At 39.1% G+C, this 27251-nt stretch overlaps 1 protein-coding gene across 2 annotated transcripts; it reads left to right on the forward strand.

The window, feature by feature from the left end:
- The first annotated feature begins 6261 nt into the window (after positions 1-6261).
- On the forward strand, positions 6262-26637 carry LOC131229779 (DEK domain-containing chromatin-associated protein 4-like). Of its 2 annotated transcripts, XM_058225793.1 has the most exons (12): positions 6262-6420; positions 7285-8082; positions 8207-8240; positions 20876-20955; positions 21650-21709; positions 22262-22372; positions 22476-22556; positions 22658-22744; positions 23411-23840; positions 24594-24703; positions 24968-24998; positions 26189-26637. In XM_058225793.1, exons 2-12 carry the CDS (start codon positions 7300-7302, stop codon positions 26353-26355), a joined length of 1974 nt encoding a protein of 657 aa, XP_058081776.1. In that variant the 5' UTR covers positions 6262-6420; positions 7285-7299; the 3' UTR covers positions 26356-26637. The 2 variants fall into 2 exon arrangements, with proteins under 2 accessions (XP_058081776.1, XP_058081777.1); XM_058225794.1 differs by lacking the exon at positions 24968-24998.
- Positions 26638-27251: the final 614 nt, after the last annotated feature.

Below are 27251 nucleotides of genomic sequence, written 5' to 3' on the forward strand. Positions count from 1 at the left end.
CAAATTGGTGCATGGATGAGGTCAATCCTTCATAGAAAAAGCTTGTTATCCACCATGTTTCGTAGCCATATTATGGACATGAATTTACGAGATCCTTAAATCGCTCCCAACATTAAAAGAATGTCTTATTCACTTTTTGCACAAAATTCATGATTGCTTTCCTTAAGGTATTCGTTTTATGATATGGGAAGAAATTTATAAGGAACTCCCTTGTCATCTCAGCCCATATGTCAATGGACCGTGGTCTTAAGGAATGTAACCACGAATTAGCCTTTTCTTTCAAAGAGAAATGAAACAATTTCAGTCTTACTGTGTCATTAGACATGTTTGGGAAGTACAATGTAGATATTATCTCATCAAAATCTTTCATATGCAAGTATGGACTTTCAGATTTTAGTCCATAAAACTTAGGAAGGATTTTAATCACCCCCGGCTTAACATCCACAGTTCATACATTCATTAGGAATATCATGCAGGAAGATATACTCACCCCCGCTGGTTGTAAATAATCTCGTAGAGTATAAGGCATGGGTGTATGATACACTTCATTCTCATCTTGGGCTTCATCAACTGGATGTTAAGGTTGATGTGCAGCCATGACTTCTACTGACTCAGAGGATCTCAAGTGGTGTCTAATCCGGTGATGGATAGGCAACCCTTTAACTAATCTTCCTTCACTCAAGAGACGGATAGTGTTGTCACGAACCCACTTGGGCTTGAAACAATCGTAGCCCTCAAGTAACTAAACAATTGAAATTTAAGAGAAAGAAAAATAAAACCTACAACAAATAAGAATTCTAAAAAGATAAGAGAGAATTGGAGAGAAGTTACCCGATTAGCGTTGTTATGTTACCATCCTACAAAACATAAAACAAAGTTAGTTTCTAAAAACAATTTCAGAAAAAATCATAACTTAAAAGCATAGTAGAAAAAAAAACCCTAATCTTAACCTAATTTTAATACTAATTAATCTCAGAAAAACGTAACCGTAGTCCCCGGCAACAACACCAAAAACTTGTTCATAACCCCAAGTGTAGGGTCGTGATGTCATAATAACTCGGTAAGACCGAGGCCAAATCCACAGGGACTAAACTTGTACGTATTTTAAAAATAACAAGAACTAGAACTATAAGAAGATCTAAATCTAAATTTTGAAATAATTAAAAGTGAGTATGAATAATGTTGATTAAAACGTATGAATTTAAAGGTGGGAACTAGGGTGTCAAGGATCTACTTATAGCTATCAAGATGCTACCTTACTTGATTCAAGGAATACAATTGGAATTGGAGTCCTATCCTATCAAATTGGAAGATAAAGCAATTTAAATCAAATCTGAACTTTTCATTAACCTAATTGTCAATGGAGGAGAATTGTGGTGATTGGAAGGGATTCCATCTCCCTACTATGCTCAGGAGATGATGGTGAACAACAAGATTTACCAATCTCACAACCTCAAATCATGAAAAAAAAATATCCAAATATATCACATCATCTATTGTAATTTGAGTCACAATAAATCATAGAAAACTGAAAATATTCCTTCAATATCAAACTAGAATTTAATGAAATTCAACATAAACAAGAATCAAAGCAAGATAAACATTCCAACATGCTCAAGCTTCACCTCTTAGCCCTAGTTAAGAGGTTTAGTTAACCATAGATATGATTAAACGAAAAACTCTTAAATAAAACATAAAAATAAACTAAGGAAGAGGAAGAAAAATTCATGGGAGGCTTCTCGACCCTTTGGTTCCATCTTTAAACCCTAGAAGATGATTTGGGACATCCTAGGAAATCCTATTTATAATTGTGAAACACTATCTTTCGCACTGCCTTGGAAATTTAGAAATCGACCTTGAAATCGCCTCAAATTTACGTAGCGGTGTTACGCTTCGGTCGGACCGAAGTTAAGTTAGAATTATGATAGGATTCTGTTTCAGCAGTTGCCCAATTCCGGTCACATTGAGCTTGGGTTCGGTCAGACCGAACTTAAATTTTGGTCGGACCGAATTAATCCTCAATTGAGCTGAATTAACTCTGAAATTCATCGTTTTTCGTTGAAGTTTGTTGTGCACTTTCGGTTGCACCATATCCAACAAAAATTTACTTTTTGGCCCTTTAATCTAGCTTATCTCTTTTAATTGATGATACGTGAGAATAAGCATCAAAACTAAATACTCGCAATCTTGAGTAGTCCACTTGCTGACCACTCCACACTTTCTTTAAAATTTTACAATCGATAACCGTAGAAGGGGACCAATTCACCAAATAACAAGCCGTGTTAACGGCCTCAATCTACATTTCCTTGCCCAACCCAGCATTAGTCATTATGCATTGGGCCCTCTCCAAGAGAGTTCAATTCATCTGCTCAACCACACTATTCTGCTCTAGTGTGTGGTGCACCATGTTGTACCTCATAATCCCTTCATCTTTACAAAAATAATTAAATTTCCCCAAGTGAATTCCCAACCGTTATTTGTCATTAACACTTTCACATTTTGCCCTGACTGTTTTTCTACCATCGTCTTACATTTGTTTGAAGTTGGTGAAAACCTTAAATTTATTTTTCAGAAAATAAATCCATACATTTCTGGAATAGTCATCAATTAATGTAACGACTATGACGACCTTTCACTAGAAACTACGGGCAATGACCCCAAACATCAGAATGTATATAATCCAGAACCCCTTTTAGACATGTTTCCCATACTTAAAAGATAACTTTGATTGCTTACCATACATACAATACTCACATATACTAAAATCAATGCTTTTAAAAACAGGAATCAAATAACGATAAAAAAGTACTTTCATGCCCCACTCACTCATGTGGCCAAGGAGCGCATATCACATACGAGCAAATGTGGAATTCGCTACAGACGTTGTAGCTCCACCCGATGAAGTGCTTCTAATCAACCTATAAATACTATTTCTCTGTGCTTTCATGACTACAAGTGCCCCATTTAAAACCTTAAGAACACAATCGAACCTGATGAATTTGCACCCAAGTACCTCGAGTATACCCAGAGATATTAGACTCTTCCTCAACTCAAGAACGTGTCTCACATCTTTCAAGATATGCTCCATGCCATCAAACATCTTGATACACACTGATCCAACACCACCTATGTTACATACGTTGTCATTGCCCATAAACATTTGGCCACCATTGCACTCACTGTAACTCGTGAACCAACTTGTATGAGGGGTTATGTGATACAAAACCTTCGTATCCAAGATCCATTCATCGTCGAAATATCCGGATTTTGATGTGGTTAGTACATCACTACTACTTGTCATGTTACTGGATTCCACAATATTGATTTATTTGGAAGAACCCTCTGATTTCTCCTTCCTACACTTAGGATTTTGATAATCTTTTTTCATGTGTCATGTCATGACATAACTCCAACACTTCAGCTTGCCCTTGCCCTTTGATTTTTACCTCGATCGTGAAAATTCTTTATGCTGCTCAGAATCTCTCATCTTCGTAACCATTGCATCTGTAGAAGCACCAACGTTACCACTTTTTTTCTCATCACCTTCGACTAAAGAGACGAGATGACGGTCTCAACGCTAATGGTTGTCATACTGGTGCACAAAGAGTTTTTTAACGACTCATATGATTCTACAAGAGAATTCAACAGAATACATGCTTGATCTTCATTCTTCATTGTCGCATCCACATCTAACAATTTGTAAACAAGTCTATTGAAGTTACTAATGTGGGTCTCAACATCAACCCTTTCAGTCATTTTCTGATTGAACAACTGTAACTTCATAGACAAACGATTTTTAAGAGACTTCTTCGCATAGATGTTCTCTAACTTTGCCCATTTATTTAGCTGCAGTCTTCTCTCTCATAACATTGTAGAAGACCTCATCCATTAGATACAACTAAATTGAGATATTGAGCTTTTGATCTAAGTTGTTTCACTCTTATTCTTTTATAGTTTTCGGTCACTTTCCAAGGAGTGCGTCTTCCAATCCTTGCTAAACTAAAAGGCCCTTCATCTTTACATTCCATAGTTAAAAGTTGTTTTATCTACATCAAACTTTATGCTAGATGCCATACATATCTTGTCTTCATATTCAATTTTCTTCCTAACGTTATCTCTGATACCACTCGTTGGAACTCGCAGAAAGCACACAAAGAGGAATCAAACAAAGTAATTGCAATCGCACAAGCAAATCCAACAATAAACACTTCGAATTTATGTGGAAAAATCCTTGCGTGAAAAAGCCACGGTACAAAAGCGATAATGTACTATGAATAACAAAGTAACAAGAGATGAAACCTTATCAATTCAAAGACTGAAGAGAAAATCCAAAGTTTTTTCTCTCTCCAAAACTCTCTCAAACCCTTAAACACGTCTAGACTAAATCATAATCCCGATTACACCCATATATTTTAGATAAAATGGAAATAAAAACAAATCGCACAAAAATATGTAAAACTGCGCAACCCGTCGACCTATTGTGTCGACACGCTTTGATCGATTGAGTTGGCCTGTCGACAAGAATTTTTGACATGTCAAAAGCTCAAAAAACTATCTTGAGATTTTTGCCAAAAATCCTAATATTTTCAATATCTTTTAACCCATTGATTGGACTGTCGACCGATCGATGACCCTATTTCGACATATACTGAGACATTCAATTTTCAACATGCTCATGTGCATTTTTTTATAACATAATTTAGTTTAAATATTTCACATAGAATGCATGTTTACTGGGGCATTCCGAACGATAAATCTAAAAAGAGCCGTGAACTTACAGAGAAAAACTCCTTTAAACTTCATTAACGAGAACTCTAATGTTTGAAATTTTAAACTCATGAATTGAATGAGTTCATACATCCAAATAAAGATTAATTTTATTTGGATAGGAAATACCATTTGAACATAAAATTCTACTAAAGAAAGATTAATTTTAATCCTAATCCTAATAGTTAATGTCTTCCGTATGGGCTTCGCTGCACTCCAGTCCAAGTATTCCCAAGTAAGCGTAATCATTAAAGTTTAAGAAAAACTCAAAAAGCATCATCAATCGCATTCATGCATACGTGTACGGCATGGGCCCATCAAAATCAATATTGGACTTAAACCGGATCACTCACCTTCCCTGGATGGACCTCAACCAATTATGCAAATTAGGCATTACGTGTCCATTTTTAAGTGAGACTCGTGTGCTTGAGCTCAGGAATCTTCTCATGAAAGGGGCTGATGGGAGCGGATCAGGTGTTACCCTGGTAACACTACAGTGGGTATTTTCCTGACCGTGGGGCCCACATTGATGTATGTGTTGTACATCCACGCTGTCCATCAGTTTTTCCATCTCATTTTAGGCTATCATACCAAAAAATGAAGCAGATCCAAATCTTAAGTAGACCACACAATAGACATTGAATTTTCACCATTAAAAACATATTGGTAGACACAAAAGTTTTGGATCGAACTAATATTAGTGCTTTCCCTAGATCTGGGTATATGTGATCTTATCAATGGGTTGGATGGCAAAGTAACATTATGGTGGGCCCTAGGTAGTTTTTAAGAGTAAGCATTCAGTGACCACTGTTTGCTGTGGTGTGGTCCACTTGAGATTTATATCTAATTCATGTTTGGTATAATGCCATCAAATGATCTGGAACAACTGATGGACGGCGTGGATACACAACAAATACATCAAGGTGGGCCCCACGGTCAGGGAAACACCCATCACGGTGTAACCCGGGTGACACCTAATTAGCTCCCGGGCTGGGTGCTTGATCCGATCCTATCCGTTGACACCCTGCTCGAATTCAGGGTGTGCCCACGGAATGGATGCATAGAAATGGGCCACGTGTCAAATACTCGTTCCCTGCAACGTACATGCACATTAATATTCGCAGGAGAAACGATCCACTGCGCGAAGCACCTACCAACATTTGAACTTCAAGGCATCCAGATCACCTACCTATCTAGACCGTACATCAGGTCCAAGCTACTCTTCTTCTGCCATTGTACGATAATAACAGCAATCAGAAGATCTTAATCTTTGGAGTCCGGACGTATCTTCTATAATAAATATTAGCCATACAATTTTTGTACATGATTTAATATATGGTTTGGATTATCCAATCAATATAAATTTTGAAATACAGCCTATAAAGATTTAAATGAACATAATGGACGGTTCAGATAGGCTACGTAGACACGAATGAGTCCAAATACAGTTAGGTGCACGGAAAGCTTTTCATACACGTTAGTTCACTATATCATTTTTTTCTCGATTCCTTGACTGTATCCTTTCTGTGTTCGAGGAGGGAAAAAGAGCCCTCTTTTCCAATTTTTTCAGTCAGTGAGAGAGAGAGAGAGAGCGAGCGAGGAATTTCTGCGGAGATTTCTTGGATTCGATTCGTTTCAAGCTCATATCCTTCTGTAAGTCGATTTTTTCCTTAATGTCTCTCATTTTTCCTGAATTTTTCGTTTTTTTTTTTCGGTACTTCGAGTTGCATTAATGGTGGAAATTCGATTTTTGGGCCTAGGGTTTTGAAATTGCAGATGGATTTCCGTCGCGTTTGGATTTCTATTCGAATTTCATCGATTTCAAGAGCTTGAAGTTGTTGTTGTTTTCATTTCATTTGGATTTTGTGGATTTTCATACGAATTTTATAGTATGTTTTGCTTTCCTCAGCCTAAAAAATCGTCATTTCCAGAAACTATTTATTTATTTTAATTGTCTCCTTTTTTTTTTCCGTCTAAAATTTGGAAGGCTTGTTTTTGCAGCGATTTCTGTTCGTTTTTGGTTAAAAATGACTTTTTGCCTTGATCCCAATTTTGTGACTTGAAATTCCATTATTCCATTTTTTTTTTTCTTTGAATGGATGCTTTAGAGGAGAAGCGTTGAATTGAAGCAGTCAAAGAGTTTTCTTGGGCTTGCAGTTTCTGCCCGCCTTTCGAGTTGCCATTTTTATTTTTATTTTCTTAATATCTCTAAAAAAAATTATTTTGTTAGTTTTTCTGCGGCGATTCTCTGCGGAGTTTCTCTCATTTTTCTGCTCCAAAATGCTGTTTTTTCATTAACTTCTTCTGATTTCCTTTTTAGTTTTTGGAATACCATCTTCACTGTTTGATTCTTGCAGTTTTCCGCTCCAAGATTCCATTTTTTTTTCTCTATTTCTTCAGGTTCTTTTTATTCTCAAAATGCCATTTTCTTTTGTTATTTTGATTGTTGCTTTCGTCATCTATAGTTCTGATAAAAGATCTGAACTTTTGCTTCTATGGCGTGAATGTCTGGAGCAGATGCGTTGAATCAACATGGTTGAGCCGGAGGTGGCGTCGGAAGCCACAGATGAGCCACTGGATAATGGGCCAGACCCGCATGAGGGTACGAGCGGAATTGTTGTTGAGAAGAAAGAGGAGAGAAATGGAATTGGAGAAGTTGAAGGAGAAGCAAAAGAAGAGGAGAAGAAATCTGAGGATGTGAAGGCCGAGGAAGAAGATGACAAGAAAGTAGAAGGAGATGGTGAGGAAGGTCTGAAAATGGAAGAAGGAGAAGATGGCCTGAAGGAAGAGGAGAAGACTGATGAGAAGGCTGAAGAGAGCAAGGAGGAGAAAGTGTTGAAGAGTCGGAGGGGGCAGAGAACACAGAGAGGGCAGAGAGGTAAGGCGAAGAAAAAGGAGGTTGTTAGTGAGGAGAAAAAAGGGGAGATGAAGAAACGCGAAGCAGACAAGAAAAATGTGAAAGAAAGTGATGTGAAGGAAGGGAAGGAGATAAGAATAGAAGAGGAAGGAGTGGCTGAAGGAGTGGAAATGGAGGAAGAAACTGACAAGAAAGTAGAGAAGGAGAATAAAGAGGTTGAGGAGAAGGCTGAAGAGAGTAAAAAAGATAAAGCGGCAAAGAAACGTCGGAGGGGGCAGAATGCTGGGGAGAAAGATGAAGTGAAGAAGAAAAGGGAGGTGGGTGAGAAAAAGGTGAAAGAGTCAGTTACTCCAGTGGCTTCCTCCTTGATCGATCGACCTGTGCGGGAGCGGAAATCGGTTGAGAGGTTGGTGGCTATGATTGAGAAGGAAGCAGTTAAGGAGTTCCTCATTGAAAAGGTGGTCTGTCTAGCTGGTCTCTGCTCATGGTGTCTTCAGTTTCTATTTTACTCATGTTGAATTATGCTTGACCATGTCGCTGATGTATTTTCTTTCCCCATCTTTTTACCTTGGAAAATTGCAGGGGCCGGGTACTCCACTGAAAGATATACCCAATGGTATGGTCCTCATCTTCTCTTTCTTTGTCTAGTTTTCTTCTTCTGAGTTTTAGTACTATATGTGTCAAGAATTTGTTGGCAATTGCGCATTTTACGCATTGCGTTTCTTATTTGCAATTATTTGATATTTAGGCCTTGCCTATTTCTGTGAGTTGTATCTTGTTATCTTGCCCTGGCTGAGTTGCTATGGTGGTTGAATGGTTTTATGCAGAGCGATCAACATTCTTTTTCCATTTCGGAAATGGACCAACTGCTTTTAGTATGTTAATTCAGCCATTGTTCTTGGGGTGGAACTAACATAAAAGTTTTCATGCTTTCCTTGAATGATGATGTAGTCAATGGTCGGAAAATGTGCCTTTCTTCTTTTTTCTTGTAAAGCTGTGTAACAGATTGTGTTGGAATAATCTTATGTGGAATATTGCATATTAGCAATTACTTGAAATGTTAAAACAATTTGTAGGATAAGTAGGAGAGGTGAAAAAAATGAAAGATGTTGAATGGGAACTCTCTTTGGCTGGAAATTGAGAAGACTGTTGCATCTTATGTTTATGAATAAAAAATGCTGTTTTCAATAGTTTAGCCACACAAGAAGAATACATGGATTTGGACCATAATCTTTCCTACTTTTTAGCATGCTGCTGTTGAAGTATGATTTTCATTTGATGTGGATATTCACTTTGTTCTAGAAGTGTCTATTGACCATGTAGTACATGTAACTGGTATTCTCCAACTATGATGGTATATGGTTGTTGGAGTGATCACCTCATTAATCTTCTGATATGATTCAAGCTTCAAGGTGCAAAAGTTTATGGTTAAATCTAATGCCTTTCCAAATCTTCAGGTCTCTCAAATCTTTGGGCTATTATATTTCCGTTTTCTAGATGCCTTTGGCAGCAAGGTATTCCTTTTTTTTTTTTCCTTCCTGAAAATACCCATTTCGGCCCCATAACGGACTGTTACGGGCCAATTTTTATGCAATGGCCATTATGACCCGTAATGCGTAATGGTCACCGCGATTACCATTACGTAATGGTCTCATTTAACCATTTTGGAATACCTTGTTTGGCAATTATTAGAAAGGCGGAAAGTGTTGAGAGAAACTTTCTTTGAAAAGGTCAAGGAGCAGGCTGAGCATAATTGTCACCTTCTAATCTGCAAAGAAGTTAGCTTCCCCCCATTAATTGGGATTAGGCTTAGATGACAATGGCTTGGAAAGAAATGCAAAAATCAAAGAATGATGGGGGCATTGGCATAGGGAGAATGATGAAAAGAGATTGGGATTTTTGGGAAATAGTGGTGAACGTATGGGGAGGAACTTGAGCGTCTATAGAGGCAAGTCATTTACAGGAAGTATGGTGAGATGGGAGGGGGTTTGGTTCCGAGAAGATTTCATCTTGGTGGAATGCAATGAAAGTATTACAAGGGTTCCATAGCTCCCTTCTTGCTTAAATTCCTGCTATGCTTCCTCAACTTCTCCCATATAGTTCCAAGCAGGCTCTCGGAAGGTATCAATATGCCTTTTTGACCCATGATAAGATGGATTTCTTGTACTAAGGTGTTGGATACCCTACCCTCAATAGGTACCCAAACCTGCGGGTAACCGATTGACCCTACCTGATTTTAATGGGCCCAGCTCCAATTTTTTTGGACCCTTAAAGAAATTGGGTTGTGTTTAAGTCTCACTGTTTTGGGGCTAATCAGGTTTGGATTGGGTCCACTAACTTGGACCCAGTTAAATTTGGTCGGGTCAAGTCAAGTCGGGTCCTGCTAGTTTTTATAGTAATATTGTATAAAGACCATATTGTAATCAATGTGGGTATTGGACTATTAGATGGTGCTTGATTGTAATCAACCTATGTTATAGTCAATTACATCGCGCCTGCAGGAGTTTTGTGCTCTCATTGCCGGTCCCAAGCTCAAATAAAGGAGGGTTGTGTCAGGTTGGTATTTGTGTCAAACTTATGCCATAACTTCCATCATGTATCCAAACAATATAACATTCCAAACTCATGCTAGGGCGTTCGTCCGACCATTGATAGTGGAATGGAAATATTCATGTAGTTGACTCCAATTAATTGGGATAAGGGTTAGATGATGGCATTGTGATGAATTATTCTAGCATTGGAATGATGTTTACTAAACCACACTCATGTAGGGGAGTTAGTTTACATGCCATGCATGTGTCAAAGTGGCACATGTGTGTGGTTTATATTGGGTGTGTCGACAATGTAAATGCTCTCATTTGAGCTAGACCCACGCCGAATTGGACTTGGCACTTAGGTCCAAAGACTTGACAGGTACCTGAACTCCAATTAGGTCCAGGTCCTAAAAAACGATACCTGGATCCGAAATGACCTGGAGCTGATGAGACCTGGACTTGATTAGTGTAGGTATGAGTGATAGCCCTACCTCCTAGGGTGGGAGCTCCTTGTTGGGCAGTGGCGGACAAGATCCTTAGTGGAATAATTTCTGAAGTAGGAAGATCAAGAGAAGAGGAGATGATCAATCACATTTTCATTCATTTCATTATGATCAATCTCTATGACTTTAGTTGGCTGTTCCTAGCATAGGTGGAACATCTATCGGAGGGTCACTTTGGTGTCTCTTTTGGAGCTAGAGAGGACAGGTGCAGTGGATTATGCTTCCTTTCGCCAGTCTGTCTTGAAGGAGGGAAATGATACAATTTTTTGGAGATGATGTGCTCCCTTCCTTAAATTAGCTGAGAAAATGAAGACTCTTGTTAAGCCTTGGGCCATGTTAGCAGGGAGTGATGGGGTTTCGATGTGCAAGATATATTGAAAATATATTGGTCGCACGGGGCAGTCTTGAGAAAAAAAAAAATGGTGTGGCTGTAAGCCAAAAACAACCCAAATGCATTGACAACCCTACCTAGGTCGGCCTAGCCTTTTAAAAAAATAATAATAAAGTTCAAGCACGTAGTTTGTTAAGTTAATGGGTTGGGTTGACTTGAAACTTGGTGTGTTGATTAGACAGGTGAAGAACATGACATTTGTCTATTTTTCAAAAGAAAATACATGAGGAAAATTGGAAAAAGATGGTTGCATGCTCACCCGAATGAGTTGAACTAGTCCTTTGATGACCATCAAACAGCTTATTGCACAAAAGCTGGACAAACAGGATTACACTGAAACCTTGTGATTGACCATGTTGAGTTGACTTAGGTGGGTCTTGGGTTGATAGCCCGGCTGCCAAGCTAGGTCTAACCCTTCCATATGTCATTTTGGTGGGGAATTTGGATGGAGAGAACTGAATGTTTTTTCACATATGATGTGGATTATTTGGCAATGTGATGTTATGTGCTTTGGCTAGAAGGAGATGTGGAGTGTTAGCACCATGACTCAAAAAAAAATTAAAAACAGGTTAGGGAGGTCCTCGTAATAAGGTATTTTTCATGACCAAATCAGGGACTTGGCAATTTTATGCTTATTTTGGAGACGAGGCTTTGTACATATTACGTAGTACTTCTAGAATAGGCTGGAATTATCTAGAGAATTGTAGAGAATGCTAGAGAACGGTAGAATTTCAGAAGGGAGTAATGTAGAGATCTTTAGAATGTTAGAGAGTTCTCTCGTAAAATCTTTTAGAGATACTAGTGTAGAATAGTTTAGAAGGTTTCTAGACTGTTCTTGGTTGTTAAATGATCACCACTTGCAATCATCGCAGCTTTCCATGTAAAGTAGCTAGAAGGTTCTTATGTCTATAAGAGGGGTCCTCATTTGTAATCATCCTTAAGAAATTGTAAGTTTGAGAGCTTGAGTGCAATAAAAGTATTCTTACACATCTCGTGTCTCTCTTGCATTCTAGTGGAGTTTGGTGTACAACACTTGGTGTTTGCAGTTATGGGATAGGCCAACTCATTTACGATGGGATTGTCAATCAAGTGTTGCAAGGTCTATATGCTTGGGGAAGCTCTTAGGACAAGACAAGTGTTATCACTGCAAAGTTATGAAGGGTTTGTAAAGCTTTTGGGATAAGACAGAAGCAGTGGCATTGAAAGTGATCAACAATAAGCATATGGGAACGAGGTAGTTCCAATGAGCCAAGGAGGGAGAGGTTCTATGATGTGGAGGCAGGACTTGTGTAGGTGGAGTTTTTCATGGGCTGGTTGATGAAGTGATGAGCAATGACGTTGTGGACCTCGACAGTGGGTTGGAGTATGAAGTGATGGGCAATGATGTTGTGGACCTTGATAGTGGGTTAGAGGAACTTAGGGTGAAATGTTGGGGGTTATAAACACGATGATGACACAATATTGAGAGAGGGCGATGTTCCAAGCTACAGTGGTAGTGACCTCACCATGATGGAGCAGGTTGAGGAAATGAGGGGTGATTGGGTCATGTGGAGGGGAGCTATGGTTAATGGGAATATTGCCATGGGAGGTGCAAAGAATGTACGATACATCGGAGTTAGGGGCCACATTTATTGCATTAATCCAAAAAAAAAGGTGTTAAATGTCGTAGAGATTTTAGACCTATTAGTCTCTTGGGAGGTCCATACAAAATTTTAACAGAAGTATTAGCATCTAGATTTTGTGCGGTTATCGGAGGAGTTATTTTCATAAGACAAGGGACCTTTGTGGAAGGGAGGCAGATAGTGGATGGGGCATTGGAGGCTTAAGAATGTATCGCCTCATGCAATTGGAAAGGATTGAAATGGGTTTTATTTAAACTAGATGTAGAAAACGCTTATGATAATGTAGATTGGGATTTCTTGGATTAAATGCTTAATAGGATAGGGCGTAGGAAAAAAATGATAGTCTTATATCCGGGCTTGTGTTAATTCTGCAAAATTCTCACTCTTGGTCAATGGATATACAAATGGTTTCTTCTTGGCTTCTAGAGTGAGGAAGAGGTATCGAGATTAAAGGTGTAGTGTTCTCTTTTGGGTGATGATAAGAACATTGTATCTATGGAAATCGGTGGCGTTGGTAAAAAAAAGTAAAGTTTCGAAAGGTGTAGGGTTCTCTTTGGGCGATGATACGAACATTAGATTTTGGGAGGATATATGGTTGGGGAGCAAAAATTGAGCGAAGCATTCCCACGTTTAGCGGGGATCGTGTTGGAATTAGATTTGAGGGCAAATAGATGTATTTTGGGTTTCGCGATATCGTAGGAGGAAGAGATTGAAGAACTTGCAAGCCTATTGGAGTTGCTATCTAAAGTGTATCTAGTGACTTCTGAGTCAGATTCACTAATCTGGTTAAAAGATGAGTTCGAAAAATTCTTAGTGAAATCCTTCTACAAGATGTTAAGTAGGGAAGATGTTGTGAAGGGATTAACCTGACGGTTTTCGTATAACGATATGGTGCCCCTCCAAAGGTAGTTGCGCTAGCTTAGCTAGTGGGTTGAAAGAAGGTTCTTACTGTCAACAACCTTAGTAAGATCATATAATTCTCCCGAATGTTTGTTTAGGGCCTATTTAGCGCATGAGATTAAGATGTATTGCAAGGGATTGAAATGTTTTTTTGCAATTAATGTTACTGGCAGTGGATTGTCTCCCATTTTATGAGATTCATCATATTCCATCTCGTGTTTGTGTCATCTACCTTGCATGGTGTAATGCCTTTTTTTGATTTCATACCACGTTTGGAAAAATGTGGAATTGTAATCAATTGACTACATTTCACAACTGATCTCGGTCACATGTATTCATATGTAGTTTGAATGTCACGTGTTAAGTGCACACATGGATTGATGATGTGGATAAAACACGCATATTAACATGGGGCCCACAGTTGTGGATTTTTAAATTCACCAAGTGCCAGTTTGGTACGTGGGCTTAGATGAGATTAGGTGGTATGGAGTTGCATTTAGTCTCGTAAAAAGTCCATCCGGTGTTTGATAACAAGAGGAAGGATTGGATTAATCATGATATCACATATTCCAATACTAATGGTGTATACCGCAGGATTTCTGGTGGATTTCAAAATCCACTACAATTGTGGGCTCCACATTGATGCACGTGTTTTTATCCATGTCATCTATCCATATGTGCCCTTTACATGTGATATTCAATTTGCATATGCGTATGTGTGACCGAGATCAGTTGTGAAATGTGGTCCGTTGATTACAATTCCATATTTTTCCAAATATGGTATGGAATCAAAAGAAGGCATTATACTATGCCAGATAAATGACATAAACATGGGATGGAATATGATGAATCTCATGGGAGATAATCCACTGCCAGTAGCATTAATTGCAAAAGGCATTTCAATCCCTTGCAATACATCTTAATCCCCTGTGCTAAACATGCTTAAAAAATCGTGCAATATACACTATTGGCATTCAAATATGTGATATTGGGATTAATCCAATCCTTCCTCTTGTTATCAAACATTAGATGGACTTTTCACAGGACCAAATGCAATTCCATACCACCTAATCCCATCTAATCCCACGTACCAAATAGGCATGTGTTTTCAGAATTAGGAATCAGTGGACCATCCTTTTATTCACTGTTCGTTTGCTAGATGGATGTGGGATGGCTTCAACTTATTCAAAGCGGCATGGGTGATGCTGAGCTCTATTGATCAATTCTTTTTGATGTGGCATGGTGGGGGCAAAGGGAAGGTTGGGAAAAAAGTTTGGTGTATGAGTTTATTAGCGGGTATTTGGTTCCTATGGCTAGAAAGGAGCAATTGGTGCTTTAGGAATTGGAAGGGGCAAGAGTTAGAGGTATTTAGGATGGGTTAAATTTCCCGTAATGGAGTGGGTGATTACAAAGCCAATTGTTCATTTTTCAAATAGTTGGTTAGAGTTGTAATTTCCTCCTTTTTGCGATCGGGGCTTTGTATTTCTTAGGTTAAAATCAATAAAATTATCAAAGTTACAAAAAAAAGGTACAAAACATCGGACCCTACGACCTCAATACCTCGAAGGACACTAGGGAGTTGGACAGTTTCCTTTGGTAGTTGGAGCAATACTTTGAGGCCATCTCATTAGAAGATGAGAGCTCTAAGGTGTGAATTGCAACGATGTATTTCACTGGAAAACAAGTTTATGGCGGAGGTGGCATAGTGAGGATTTAGAGCAAGGCACATGCATCACTGATACCAAGTATTCAAGAGGGAAATTAAGAGGCTTTTGTAGCCCTAGAATGTCGAGTATTTGATGCAATGAAACCCGAAGTGGTTGAAACATATGGACAATCTTCATAGTGTTGTAATTGTTACTTACATGTATCGATGACTTGGGAGATGGAAATGTATTGATATTGTTGATAATTTCATAAATACGGGGGGAATTTATCACTTTTTGAGGGAATCTTTGGGGGAAACATTTAGAAAATGGTGGAAATTTTCGGTGAAACTTCAGGAGAGGTTAAAAGGCACATGATTACATGCTTAGAACTCAAAATATTACAAAAGAGCTATACGTAATGATTACACGCTTAGAACTCGAAATATTATAAAAGAGTTATACATGATGATTACACACTAAGAACTCAAAATATTCGAAAAGAGCTATACATAATGATTAAACACTTAGAATTCAAAATATTTAATATCGATGACTTGGGATATGGAAACATATTGATGTTGTCGATAATTTCGTAAATACTGGGGAATTTATTGCTTTTTGAGGGAACCTTTGGGGAAACATTAAGAAAATGGTGGAAATTTTTAGTGAAACTTTAGGAGAGGTTAAATGGCACATGATTACACGCTTAGCACTCGAAATATTACAAAAGAGCTATACATAATGATTACACACTTAGAACTCAAAATATTACAAAAGAGTTATACATAATAAGTTCCCATTGTATAAGGGCCCAAATTATGTGTCGTTGGACAAAATATTTAATAACTATGATGCTAATGAACTAATTTTTAAGAAATAATGCAATAGTCCGGCATATATAATGCGCCAACTTAAAGCACCCTTAGGAAAGATCCCCTTCTTTTTTCTTTTTTTGGAAAATTTGTTTTTTTTTTTTTTTTAATTTTTTATTATATATTTTGGAATTTTGCTGGTATTAATGCTAATGTCGCCGATAATATCACATGATATCAATGATACAATGTATTTTGTAAAGGGATTTTGCCTATATCTCATTATATCGTCGATTCATGCTATAATATCAATGATATTATCAATAGTGTCTACGATATCTTGCAAACTTTATTTTAACCCTATCTATATCGCTATCCTGCAATACAGATAATCTTGACAAAAAATTATTGATAATATTGGTGATCTCAAGAACACTAGAAACAGTTTCCATTTGCAAGTATGTCAAGGCATTCTCAAGTCTCTTGCTAGCGATTGATGGCATGCTCGAGAAGGAACTCCTCTTCAACTTCTTGGACGATATGCAACATTCAGTGCATCAGGAACTACAAAGATGGGGTGCACATGATCTAGCTTTGGCAATTATGACCATGGTGTGCCGTAAAGGCAACAATGGCAACCATTACATGTTACGGGGTTGTAAAGGTCGCAATAACCGTTACAAAAAAATGACCTGTAACCGCCGTTAACAGCCTGTTACGCCCCCTGTAAAAGCCGCAACAGCCCCGTAATGCTCTGTTACATGGCAAATATAGGTTTTTCAAAAAAAAAAATAAAAAATCAACGTTACAGGGCAAAGACATATTTCTTGAGTTTTTTCTTTCAATAATAAAAAAAGAGACCATAACGGCCGTTATGGGGGTCGTAATAGTTGTTACGACACGTATCGTAAAGGTAACGGTGGTGGCCATTATGGCCACTGTTACCATTATGGAATACCTTGATTACGACGACAAAGAGTCTAATGGAGTTCACAAGGGCCAACTCTTCTAGACTAAGATTGCTTAAAAGAGACGGTCAAGGCAAAGTTAGGGGAGAACAAGATGACTCGAACCACAAGGATGAGACTAGTAAGCTCTTAGGCGACATAAATGGGAAGGGTGTTAGGGACAAGAAGGATGGTGAGGACAAATGGGACATGTCTAAGTCATGAGAGCTGAACTACATTTGCAAATGGGCCTCATTTGGCTTGGGAGTGCCGGAAGAGATAGGTGCTCAATGCCCTTGTTGCGAAGTTGATGAGTAGGAGGATGAAGGCCATGGGGTCGTACATTGGGTTGATGCAACTCCTCAATGCTATGGGTATCAAGCCCAATAGCTAGGAAAGTAGCTAGACTTGCTTCATTTGTGAAGGTGATATAATTGGGCGAAGGATTACCCATAGAAGCTCTTAGGTTCAGTCAAATTTGGGAGGATGATGAGAGGTCGAGAATTGGGTTCTTGAGTGCATTGCAGGGACAACTAGTAAAGGAGGACAAGCCACTTGGTTGATAATTGATGAATGTGGATATCCATGTAGATGGGAAACATGCGAACATTGGAGGACATTGGGGTGACCCATAAGAGGAGGTGAAGTGACTGGGTCTTACACTGGCGAATGATGCAAGCATGATCAAGGCAGTTAGCTCGAAAGCCAAACTGATCCAAGGTGTGTCCAAGGATGTAGAGCAACACGTTGGTTGGTGGGTTGGCAAGGCAAGTCGCCCCGCCATTCCATTGGATGCTTTATGATGATATTGGGCATGGATTTCCTTTTCAAGGCGAAGACAATTCCAATGCCCTTCCTTAGGATGATGTGCATCATGGATGAAGTGTTATCTGCGCATGGTACCCTATGGTTCGTAAGCAGAAGGTCAATGTCGGGACAATTTCAGCCTTGTAGCTTGTCAAGGGTGACAAGGATCGGACATGTGACAATTCGAGGAACCAATGTCAGAAATCACCTTCAGGTGGTCGTTGAAGGCGTCGGTGCAATAGGTGGAGATACTGTCATGGGCCGATCATTCTCATAGGGCTACATTAGAGACTTAGTCATTTTATATTTATTTTGTATACAAAAGGTTTTGTACAGTGTCTAAAGACTTAAAGTAAGCTAGAAGTTTGTGGGGAGAATTGTAAAGAATTCTAGAGATTGGTAGAGGCGTAGAGTAATATAGAGATACCTAGAATGTTATAGAGTTCTGGTGTGAAGTTTTGTATATAGAGTAGTGTAGAATAGCATTCTTGGCTGTTGGATGATGGCATCATCCTTGACATCCGTGTAAAGTAGCAAGAAGTTCTTAGATCTATATAAGCAGGAGGGGTCCTCATTTATAATCATCCTCAAGAAATTGTAAGCTTTAGACGTTTAATACAATAGAAGCATTCAATCAAATCTTTTGCATGTCTCTTGTATCCCAGTGGGGTTTGGTGCATGACACTTGGTGGGTGTTTGATTTTTCAAATCCCTTTGTAAATACACGTAAACAAGTCATTATGATTTGTAACGTTTGTTTGCCAAGGGAGGGTAAGCCATTAGTATTTCCTCCTCAAAAATTGAACAGTAAAGGGCTGACTTAAATTTGTGGGCCCCATCGTGATATATGTGACTTATCCATGCCGTCAATCTGTTTCACTAGGACATTTTAGGGCATGAGCGATAAAAGAGGCAAATCTGAAGCTCAATTGGACCACACCACAGGAAACAACGGTTCTAAAGACGTCCACCACGGAAAGTTGTTTCCATCCATAGGGCCCACATTGATGTTTGTTTGTCATCTAAACTGTTCATAATGTCACAGAGACATGGATAAATGGACAACACAAATATCAGCTTGATCCAAAGCTTCTGGGACCCCCAACAAATTATCAACAGTAGGTCTTCAATCCCCACTGTTTCTTGTGGTGTGGTCCACTCGAGCTTTGGATCTACCTCATTTTTCAGTTCATGCCCTAAAATGAGCTGGCCGAAGGGGTGGACAATGTGGATAAGTCACATACATCACGGTGGGCCCCACTTTTTTCACCTTCTTCGCCTTGGGTCTGGAGACTGAAAATGTTCAAAAAGCATGCCTATCAACATCACATTGGCGAGGCTACTGAAATTATGGATGTAAATAATTATTATCTATTTACGAGTATTTACACTAGTGACTGAAAAATCAAACATCCCGTTGGTGTTTGCACTTGGGGGATTGGTCGAATCCTTCATGAGGGGATTTTGAGTGCCGCATGGTCTACGCCTGGGGGAAGCACTTGGGCTATGTGACATAGTGGGGAGATTGACAAAAGCACTAGTAGGATCAGTAAATCTCAATTCTGGTTGGAGTTTGTTTGGTAATACAAGATTGATGAGCATTGGAAGGGAGGTATGCGTCAGTCTCCCTTGCATTCAGGCCCTGTTGGTTAGAAAGACCTAATGAAGTAGAGGCGCTCTCTCAGAATGTTATCAAATATATCCCAATTATCTGCAAAATGTCATTTATTACATGAGTTAGCAAAGGGAGGCCTTGCCTGTGCGGTCGACTCAATACTTCGGATGAGATGACAGCTTTGCATAAAGGAGTAAAGCTTTTTATGACATGTTATTTGTCAGGCCATTGAAGCAATTGACTATTTAGCTAGGCATTGACCATTTTTATTCATTAGGCATTCCTTTCCGATTTTGTAGAAGAGCCTTAACTGTATCCATGCTGTGCTTTCTGTTGAAAGGAATTATTCTTTTATAAAGAAAAGGAATAACTGCCAGTTCGATATTTAACTCAAATTTAATGGAATCTCATGCGTAAATCTGGTTTGACTGACATTGGTCGGTTTGTTGGAGTTGCAGTGGCCTCATTGTATTCAAGAACAATTACATAATCGCTGTGACAAGCTGTATGTAACAGTAATGGTGGTTCCATTATGTGATACAGGGCTGTAATGCCCGTCCTGAGAAAAAAAAAAAAACAACAACAAAGAGAGCCCATAATGGGCCTGTAATGGCCGTAATGGTCCGATATTGGTCTGATACATTTTCTTCCTCTTTTTTTTTTTTTCTCTTTTTTTTCTATTTATTTTTATTTTTATTTTTATTTTTTACCATTATAGGGCTGTAACGTTGTTGCAGGGGCCGTTGTGGCCGTTGTGGCCCTTATTGTAACGGTCATAAGAGTGGCCACCTTACCAATATTGAATAACTTGCTTGGCCTTCTTGCACCTTTAGGTCTCTAGACTTGAGAGAAGCAAAAGTCAAAGAACTTCTGGTTGGTTTGTGGATTTTCCACAGCTTCTTTTTGAAATCTTCATTATTGAAGGCGATTCACATGCGAAATAATACTCAGATAGCCAGTAGAAAATTATGACACTTCCATAAGTGTCTGCTGGCCTGGTAAGATCTAAAGATGAAGTGGGAGTTTAGACAGCATCTCACATATCCTGTGTTAGAGCATTCTTTTGTGGCTGCATATGCACATACAGAACTGCTTATTTCTATATCCTTTTTATTCTAAATGCTTTGCTTAGTTCTTCAAGCACAAAATAGAAACATTTACTTGTAAGCATGTTATGATCACCTTATGTTGACTAATATTGACTTTCTTGATGACTTCTGCTAGCTGAGTAACTTTTATTGGCAATCTGTTCTTTAGCATGTGCCACTCTGGGTGACGCTTAGCTTTTGTAATTTTCCTCTCCTTATGTAAGCATGTGTATCTTGTTTTGTTTTTCCCTTTCATTACTATGCTTTCCTCATCCTCTAGTTATATTTACTTGGAATGAACATATTTCCATGTAGAACAAGTGATAAGTTTATTTCTGGGATTGTGGTGTATTTTCTGAACCATACATCTTTTGCTGTTTCAGTTGCATACAAGCTATCAAAAAGAAAAACTGATGATGTTGTGAAGATGCTTCACTCGATCATTTTTGGAAGGAGAGGAAAGGTAATTCAGAATATGTTATAATTGTAACTGTTGTTGAAATTTTGATCTGAACTAGGGAAGGTTGATGTAGACTGTAATTCCTTGCCCATGTTATTTTGCGCAATAATTGTGGACAGATTCTACAGAGTGCTTTTAGTCATTGTTCTGGTGTCTGCAATTTAGGTTCATCTAGCTCCACTTGTGCACCCATTTGCTTAGTCATTTCCCCCTACTTTCGGGCAAACCTTAGCTGAGCAGGGACCCTCTACCCGACGCACTTCTGCTCCATATCATGCTTTGGACAAGTACTCCAATTTCCGCTTCCTACCTGTTTAAAGTTGCTAACATATTAAGCAGATACTTCCCTGCTCCCACACCCAAACCTGTTGGTGCTTTCTTCCATGCTTCGTGCAACTATAGCAAAAATTAACTGAACTGCTGTGTGCTTTGAGAAACAACAAGTGTAGTTTTGAAATGGGCCAATCCTTTATTTGAATGATATTGGAAGGTATTGTTCATAGTTATTTCAAGAGTTAGGTTTCTGACAGTTGCATCCTGAGCAATTTATCAGATGCCAGAGTTAGACCAATTTGTGTGTTTTTTTTCCCAGCAGAACCATTATTTTCTGTTGTCTTTTTTATATTGGAATGACTCAAAATCTCTCCTTTTGTGACTCTGTTTATTTGATACTTGATGAATGATGCATGTCTTGCAGGCATCTCAGTTCAAAAGTAATATCGCCCAGTTCTCTGGCTTTGTTTGGCATGAGAACGAGGTAAGGCATTTAGTAGTGAAGGGATGTGTGGTCTACTTGAGTTTTTTCAACATTATCAAAGAGATGGACACAAGTATGTTGCCCATTCTCATCTTTCTGAATCCATGGTTAATTATACATGAGAAATGCTAACAAGTTTGGCATGTTCATTTGTCAGGTATAAGCCAGCATGAAAATGCCCTGCCCTACAAATCAGCCTACCACAATGATCATTTGGGTCACACGTGGATGAGAGAAATTCACAGTGGTCTTTTCTTTAGCTGGCCATTTATCTCATTCATGTGTGGCTGAACATGTGGAAACCACCCTAGTATTTTGGTCAGGGCATGTTCACAGTTGTTGGACGCACCTGATGAAAAATCCAGATCTCACATCCATTTTCCATGCTGGCTTGTGCGCTACTACTACAAATTTCCTCTTCAATCTGCCTTTGTGCCGACCTCCTTAGAATTTCTTGTTTGATATCTTTAACTTAATGGAATGACTGCATTGAGTGGTAAAATCACATGCGTGTACATGAGCTTTATACTTCAGATTGTGACTTGCTTACAGGAAAAGCAAAGAGCTAAAATAAAAGAGAGGCTTGACAAATGTGTCAAAGATAAATTGGTGGATATCTGCGACATGCTGGATATACCTATTTCTAAGGCTACAGTAAGGAAGGTTGGTTGATTTTGTTACTGCTATTACTTGCATATAAATATTCAGCTTAGATTGCATTGTCATTTCAGTTATTGACACTGAATGATACTGGATTTATGTGCAGGAAGATCTTGTATTGAAGCTGTTAGACTTTTTGGTGGCCCCTAGTGCTACAACTGACATATTGCTTGCAGAAAAAGATCAGGTTTGCCATAGCTGAGATCCTTTGAAATCTGCTGTCGTTTATAAGGGATGATTTTCTCGCTTCTATGTTTGTGTTCATTCATGTCTCTTTTTTGGAACTAGTCAAGTACGGCTAAGAAACGTAAGAGGACAGTCAACAGAAGTGCATCAAAAAGCCCTGGAAGTACACTAGCGAGGCGCTCAGCAAAGGTAAATCCTACCTCGTTTTACTAAAAGCTTTCAGATGGATATACTAATGGTTGATATCTTGCCATCTCTTGATGTAGTATTTCATTTGGTATTGACATTATTTGATAGGCTAGACTACGATCTGGGTTCACCATCAATCTCCAAATGTATACATGTAAAGCCATCCAGATTCAGACCAGTCAAATTATTTTCTTGTGAATGGAGCATAGCTCAAAACTCATACCGATCAGTTAATGATATCAACTATCTTATTTTGCCTGTTGCATCTAGACTGCTGACCTATTTGTTTTGAGCCGTCAATGATGAGCACTTACCAAAGTTCGGGGTGTTCAATCTGTGTCATTTTTGGGGTGTGCTCCATCTGTGGCGAGCCCCATAATTTGGATTGTCTGGATTGATATTCATGCATGCCACATGCATGGTGGATGAATCACTGCCATTTCAAAAGTGGTGGTGAACAGAAAACGCCTTGTTTGACTAAATGAAACTAGTTGTGTTTCCCTTCGTGAATTGGGTTATATATCAGTTAACAAGAAATTGATGCATTGGCTGCAAGGCTTTTTGTATGCCTCGCCGAGGGGTTCATCAATCCTTTGTTTACGTTTATTGTTTATTTCTTGTCATGGTTTGTGTGTCCCACTTGGCGTTTATTTCTTTCTCTGGCAGAAACAAAGAAAGGTCAAGGACACTCCTAAGCGAGAGAAAAAGAGTACCGAAGAAACGGAAGATGAAGAAGAGGAGGAAGATGAAGAGATTGAAAATGGCATGCCTGATGCAGATGAGGATCAAGCTCCTGAGCATTCTGAAAGTGAGAAAAAGGAAGATGAATCTGACGAAGAGTATGATGAGGACTCAGGAAAAGGCAAACAAAGCTCGAAGAAGACATCAAAGAGAGGCTCTGCTGGGAAAGTTAAAACCAAGAAAGCCCCTCCTGCAACACCCACAAAAACCTCAGCACAATCTTCTTCCAAGGTACCCAAGGCTGATGATACAAACAATACTAGTCCAAAAGTCTTCTCGAGGAAGAAGAAAAGTGAGGACAAAACTCCAAAGCAATCCTCCACTCCATTGAAATCTGCCCCCAAATCAAAAGGAGGTAATACTTCGTGATAACTCTTTGAGAACTGATTACCTGTAAACTATTTTTCTTATGCTTTGTTTCCGCCTTTACCCTTGGGAATATTGGATGTTTTCAAGGGTGAAATGCTTGTTAAGATGATTCGTAGGTTTAAGTTCACTTACAACTGGTAATAGATGATCAGTTCTCTTTTACTTTTACTCGCTTTATAATGGATTCCTCCTGGGGAATTTGGGCTAACACCATCAATTGCTTAGTAGTGACTCATCAACCTTGCACAGGGTTTACATTTATGCCAATCTAGACTGGCCAAATGGCGGGAGCATCTCTCATACATAATACTTATCAGATGATTCAAACCATTCCATTTGTGGCCATCAAATGGGAGATAATTTTCAGCACTCCAAATTCAATAGTTGATGTTAGATGGTTAAGAATGGCCTGTCTATGCATTATTGGTGTGGCTAGCAATTGTAACAGGCTATACCCATGCTGCGGAATTTCATACTTTGGGTCTGAGATCTCTCTAGGCTCAATGATTGCCACCCTAATTCTGGGATATGCTCCATTTAAGAAATTCTTGGAACCAACATAATAGTCTAGCTTCTCAATCTGGCTAATTCGATGCTGGCAATTTTTCTCTCTAAGAAAATTGGCAGAGGTAGAATACTATGCCTTTTATTTCTTATGTTAGTTTTAAAACTTTGGATGAAAAGCAGATAACCTCGTCCCGATAGGTCATCATCTGAAACTGTTTCCGTTGTTCTGAAGGTAAAGAGGTGGCAAAAGGGAAGGGTAAACCCAAGAAAGAATCTGATCTGAGTGATGAGGAATTGAGGAAGGCGACATGTGAAATTCTAAAAGAAGTCGACTATAACACGGTATGCTATGCTTCGATTTAGTTTGTTGAAAATCTACCTCCCTCTTTTGGTAGACATACCCCTCTTTGACACTTTGCTTGACACAATGGTACAACTTCCTACTATTTTATAATGATAGTAAAAAAAGAAAAGAAAAGAACTTTTTCCTATTGCATTACCAAATGGGGGGGGGGGGGCACATATGGATCAAAATGCTGTGTGTAAATGATCCCTTTGGAACAAAGCATTTCTAATTTTTTCGTGTTTTACTGCTGTGCTTTGCAGGCCACATTCACTGACATTCTCAAGCTACTTGGTATGTACTGTTGATAGTGATTGAGCTTTTCTAAACCCACATGAATTTATAGCCCATGCAACTAGTTGCACTGAACATGTGGAGTTCGTTGATGGCCCATGTACGTGTATATCTCAATGACGATATTGCTGTTGGAAATGATCTTATTCAACTAGCTGTATTGTAACTAGTTGCATTGGATATATGGGACTGTTAATAATCTATCTGGACTGTCCATTCATTCCAGTACACCATGGGCAGGCCACTATGCAGAAATGACAATGATCAGATGTTGATCATTTTGGTTATAACCATCTATCTGATAAGTCAGGGATTGAATGGTTTAGCATTGTCCGACCAAAGCATTTCTTTAGAATCATAAGCAATCTGCAGGAGGTCCCATAGAATAGATGTTTCGAGTTGATGCATGGGCTTTACTTGTATCTGTTCGATCTGGATGTTTCGCATGCTATTGATTGGATACTTAGGATTGCCCAGTTAGTATGATTTCTTACATCATTTCCTGATAGGATTGGCTAGAATGAATGAAAATCCAAATCATGGACCATGCACATGTCCAAAGCATCTAGTTTCAAGTCGCAAGCATGTGATACTAGTTGTAGAGAGGAACGACTCCATGCAGCCTGCCTACACTGATACTATGAAATTAGTTACATTGGACAGTATATTTATTGATTGGGGCCATTTGTGCCATCCTTCTCTTCATGGGTCAATGAAGAAAACTCACCCTTACAGGGTCAATCCTAATCATCTGATCTTGACTGGCAAAATGGACATTCCAAATACATCATCTTAGAAAAGGTCCAATCATGGTACTAAGTCCAATTATCCTTCAAAAAAAAAAAAAAAAAACTGGCACATGTCCAATTGGCTGATCAAACAGTCGATGGCTTATGCATCTCATGCAGTACTTTGACAAATAATCAAATACCATCCAATCGGTGATGGCTTAGTAAAATGGCCCTTTCTTGGATGTTGAGGCCCGTTTGATCTGTGTTAATTGGTCATCATGGTGGCCCATGGAGAGCGGGCTGGACAACTTGATAGTCGAGACATGTTTTTGAACTTGCCATGTCCCATGCTAGTCTGCACTGTGGTAGGGTGCACATTATTTGTATCAGAACACACCCTCTTTTCTGCTATTTCATTTGAGATATTTTAGTATGCTTGATGGAACTCTCTTTGTTCAGCCCGTCGTTTCAACACCGATCTCACATCGAGGAAACCGGCCTTAAAGGCCATGATCCGGGAAGAGCTGACTAAGATTGCTGATGAGGCGGAAGACGACCAAGATGATGAAGATGAGCCTGAGAAGGGAGAAAACTCAGAACCTGCTGACCAAGAAGCAGAGGTTTGACTGAGGCAAAACTATGTAAAATTGGTATTTATTTCCTTCTCACTTTCAAAAAAAAGAAAAAGAAAAAGAAGAAGAAAATTTGTGCCTTCTACATTGCCTCGGGACATGTGTGGGACCCAGCGGTAATGTAACTTTTCTGAGTGATCTACTGCTGGTGACCCTGCACAAGTTCCCCAGCGATGAAGGGCAGGAGATTGCTCCTGCTGTGGATTTTCACATGTTATGTATTCTAAGATATGCTTCTCTTAATTTATCTGACCCATAGATATTGTTAGCAGCTGATGTTTGGAGTCATGACCTGTGCAGCATTTGATTTGATAAAAAAGAACCAGCTGAGTATTGATGTCTGCTGAGCCCAACCGCATGTGGACCCAGCAGGCTGTACTGTACAGACCACATGCGCCAGACCCCCAGCTCTCGACCAGGTGGGCCAACATTGTTTGGATCTTCCAACCTAAAATCAGTCTGTTTCACTCAGGTGGGCCTGTGTACAAAGCAATTGGTTGGTGAAGAAAGTTTTTTCTAGCCATTCATTTTCTTTTGTTCACTGGCCCACGTGAGGATCAGAACAGCCTGATTTTTTTCTGCCAAAAGATCTAAACAGGGTGGCCCACCAGAATGAATGCTCAGCGCATACCTGTGCCATGTTGGCATGCATTTTTGCTTGTGTTGATAGGCTGCACTACCCGTATCCCTGCTGTGTATTTCCTCCAAACATCACTAGGAATTATAGGGTCCAGATGCACAAGGAGATGAATAGTTTCCTTACAAGTGGGCCCCATTGCCGGGTGATCCAGAAAGATCTTCGAGCTCTGATATTGAAGGGTTCAGATCTTCCAATCTGGGAGATTGTCGCCCCATCCCTGATCTGGGGTAGGCCTAATAGTCTGGGTCAT

The sequence above is a fragment of the Magnolia sinica genome, chromosome 16 (genome assembly GCF_029962835.1).
Source record: "Magnolia sinica isolate HGM2019 chromosome 16, MsV1, whole genome shotgun sequence".
In the NCBI taxonomy this organism is placed as follows: Eukaryota; Viridiplantae; Streptophyta; class Magnoliopsida; order Magnoliales; family Magnoliaceae; genus Magnolia; species Magnolia sinica.

What these genes read in the sequence shown, in the direction of transcription:
- LOC131229779 (XM_058225793.1), top strand. Translation starts at nt 7,300, where the DNA reads ATGGTTGAGCCGGAGGTGGCGTCGGAAGCCACAGATGAGCCACTGGAT. An exon ending in ACTGAAAGATATACCCAATG is followed by an intron (nt 8,241 to 20,875) that starts GTATGGTCCTCA and finishes TTGCTGTTTCAG; the next exon opens with TTGCATACAAGCTATCAAAA. An exon ending in CTAAGGCTACAGTAAGGAAG is followed by an intron (nt 22,373 to 22,475) that starts GTTGGTTGATTT and finishes ATTTATGTGCAG; the next exon opens with GAAGATCTTGTATTGAAGCT.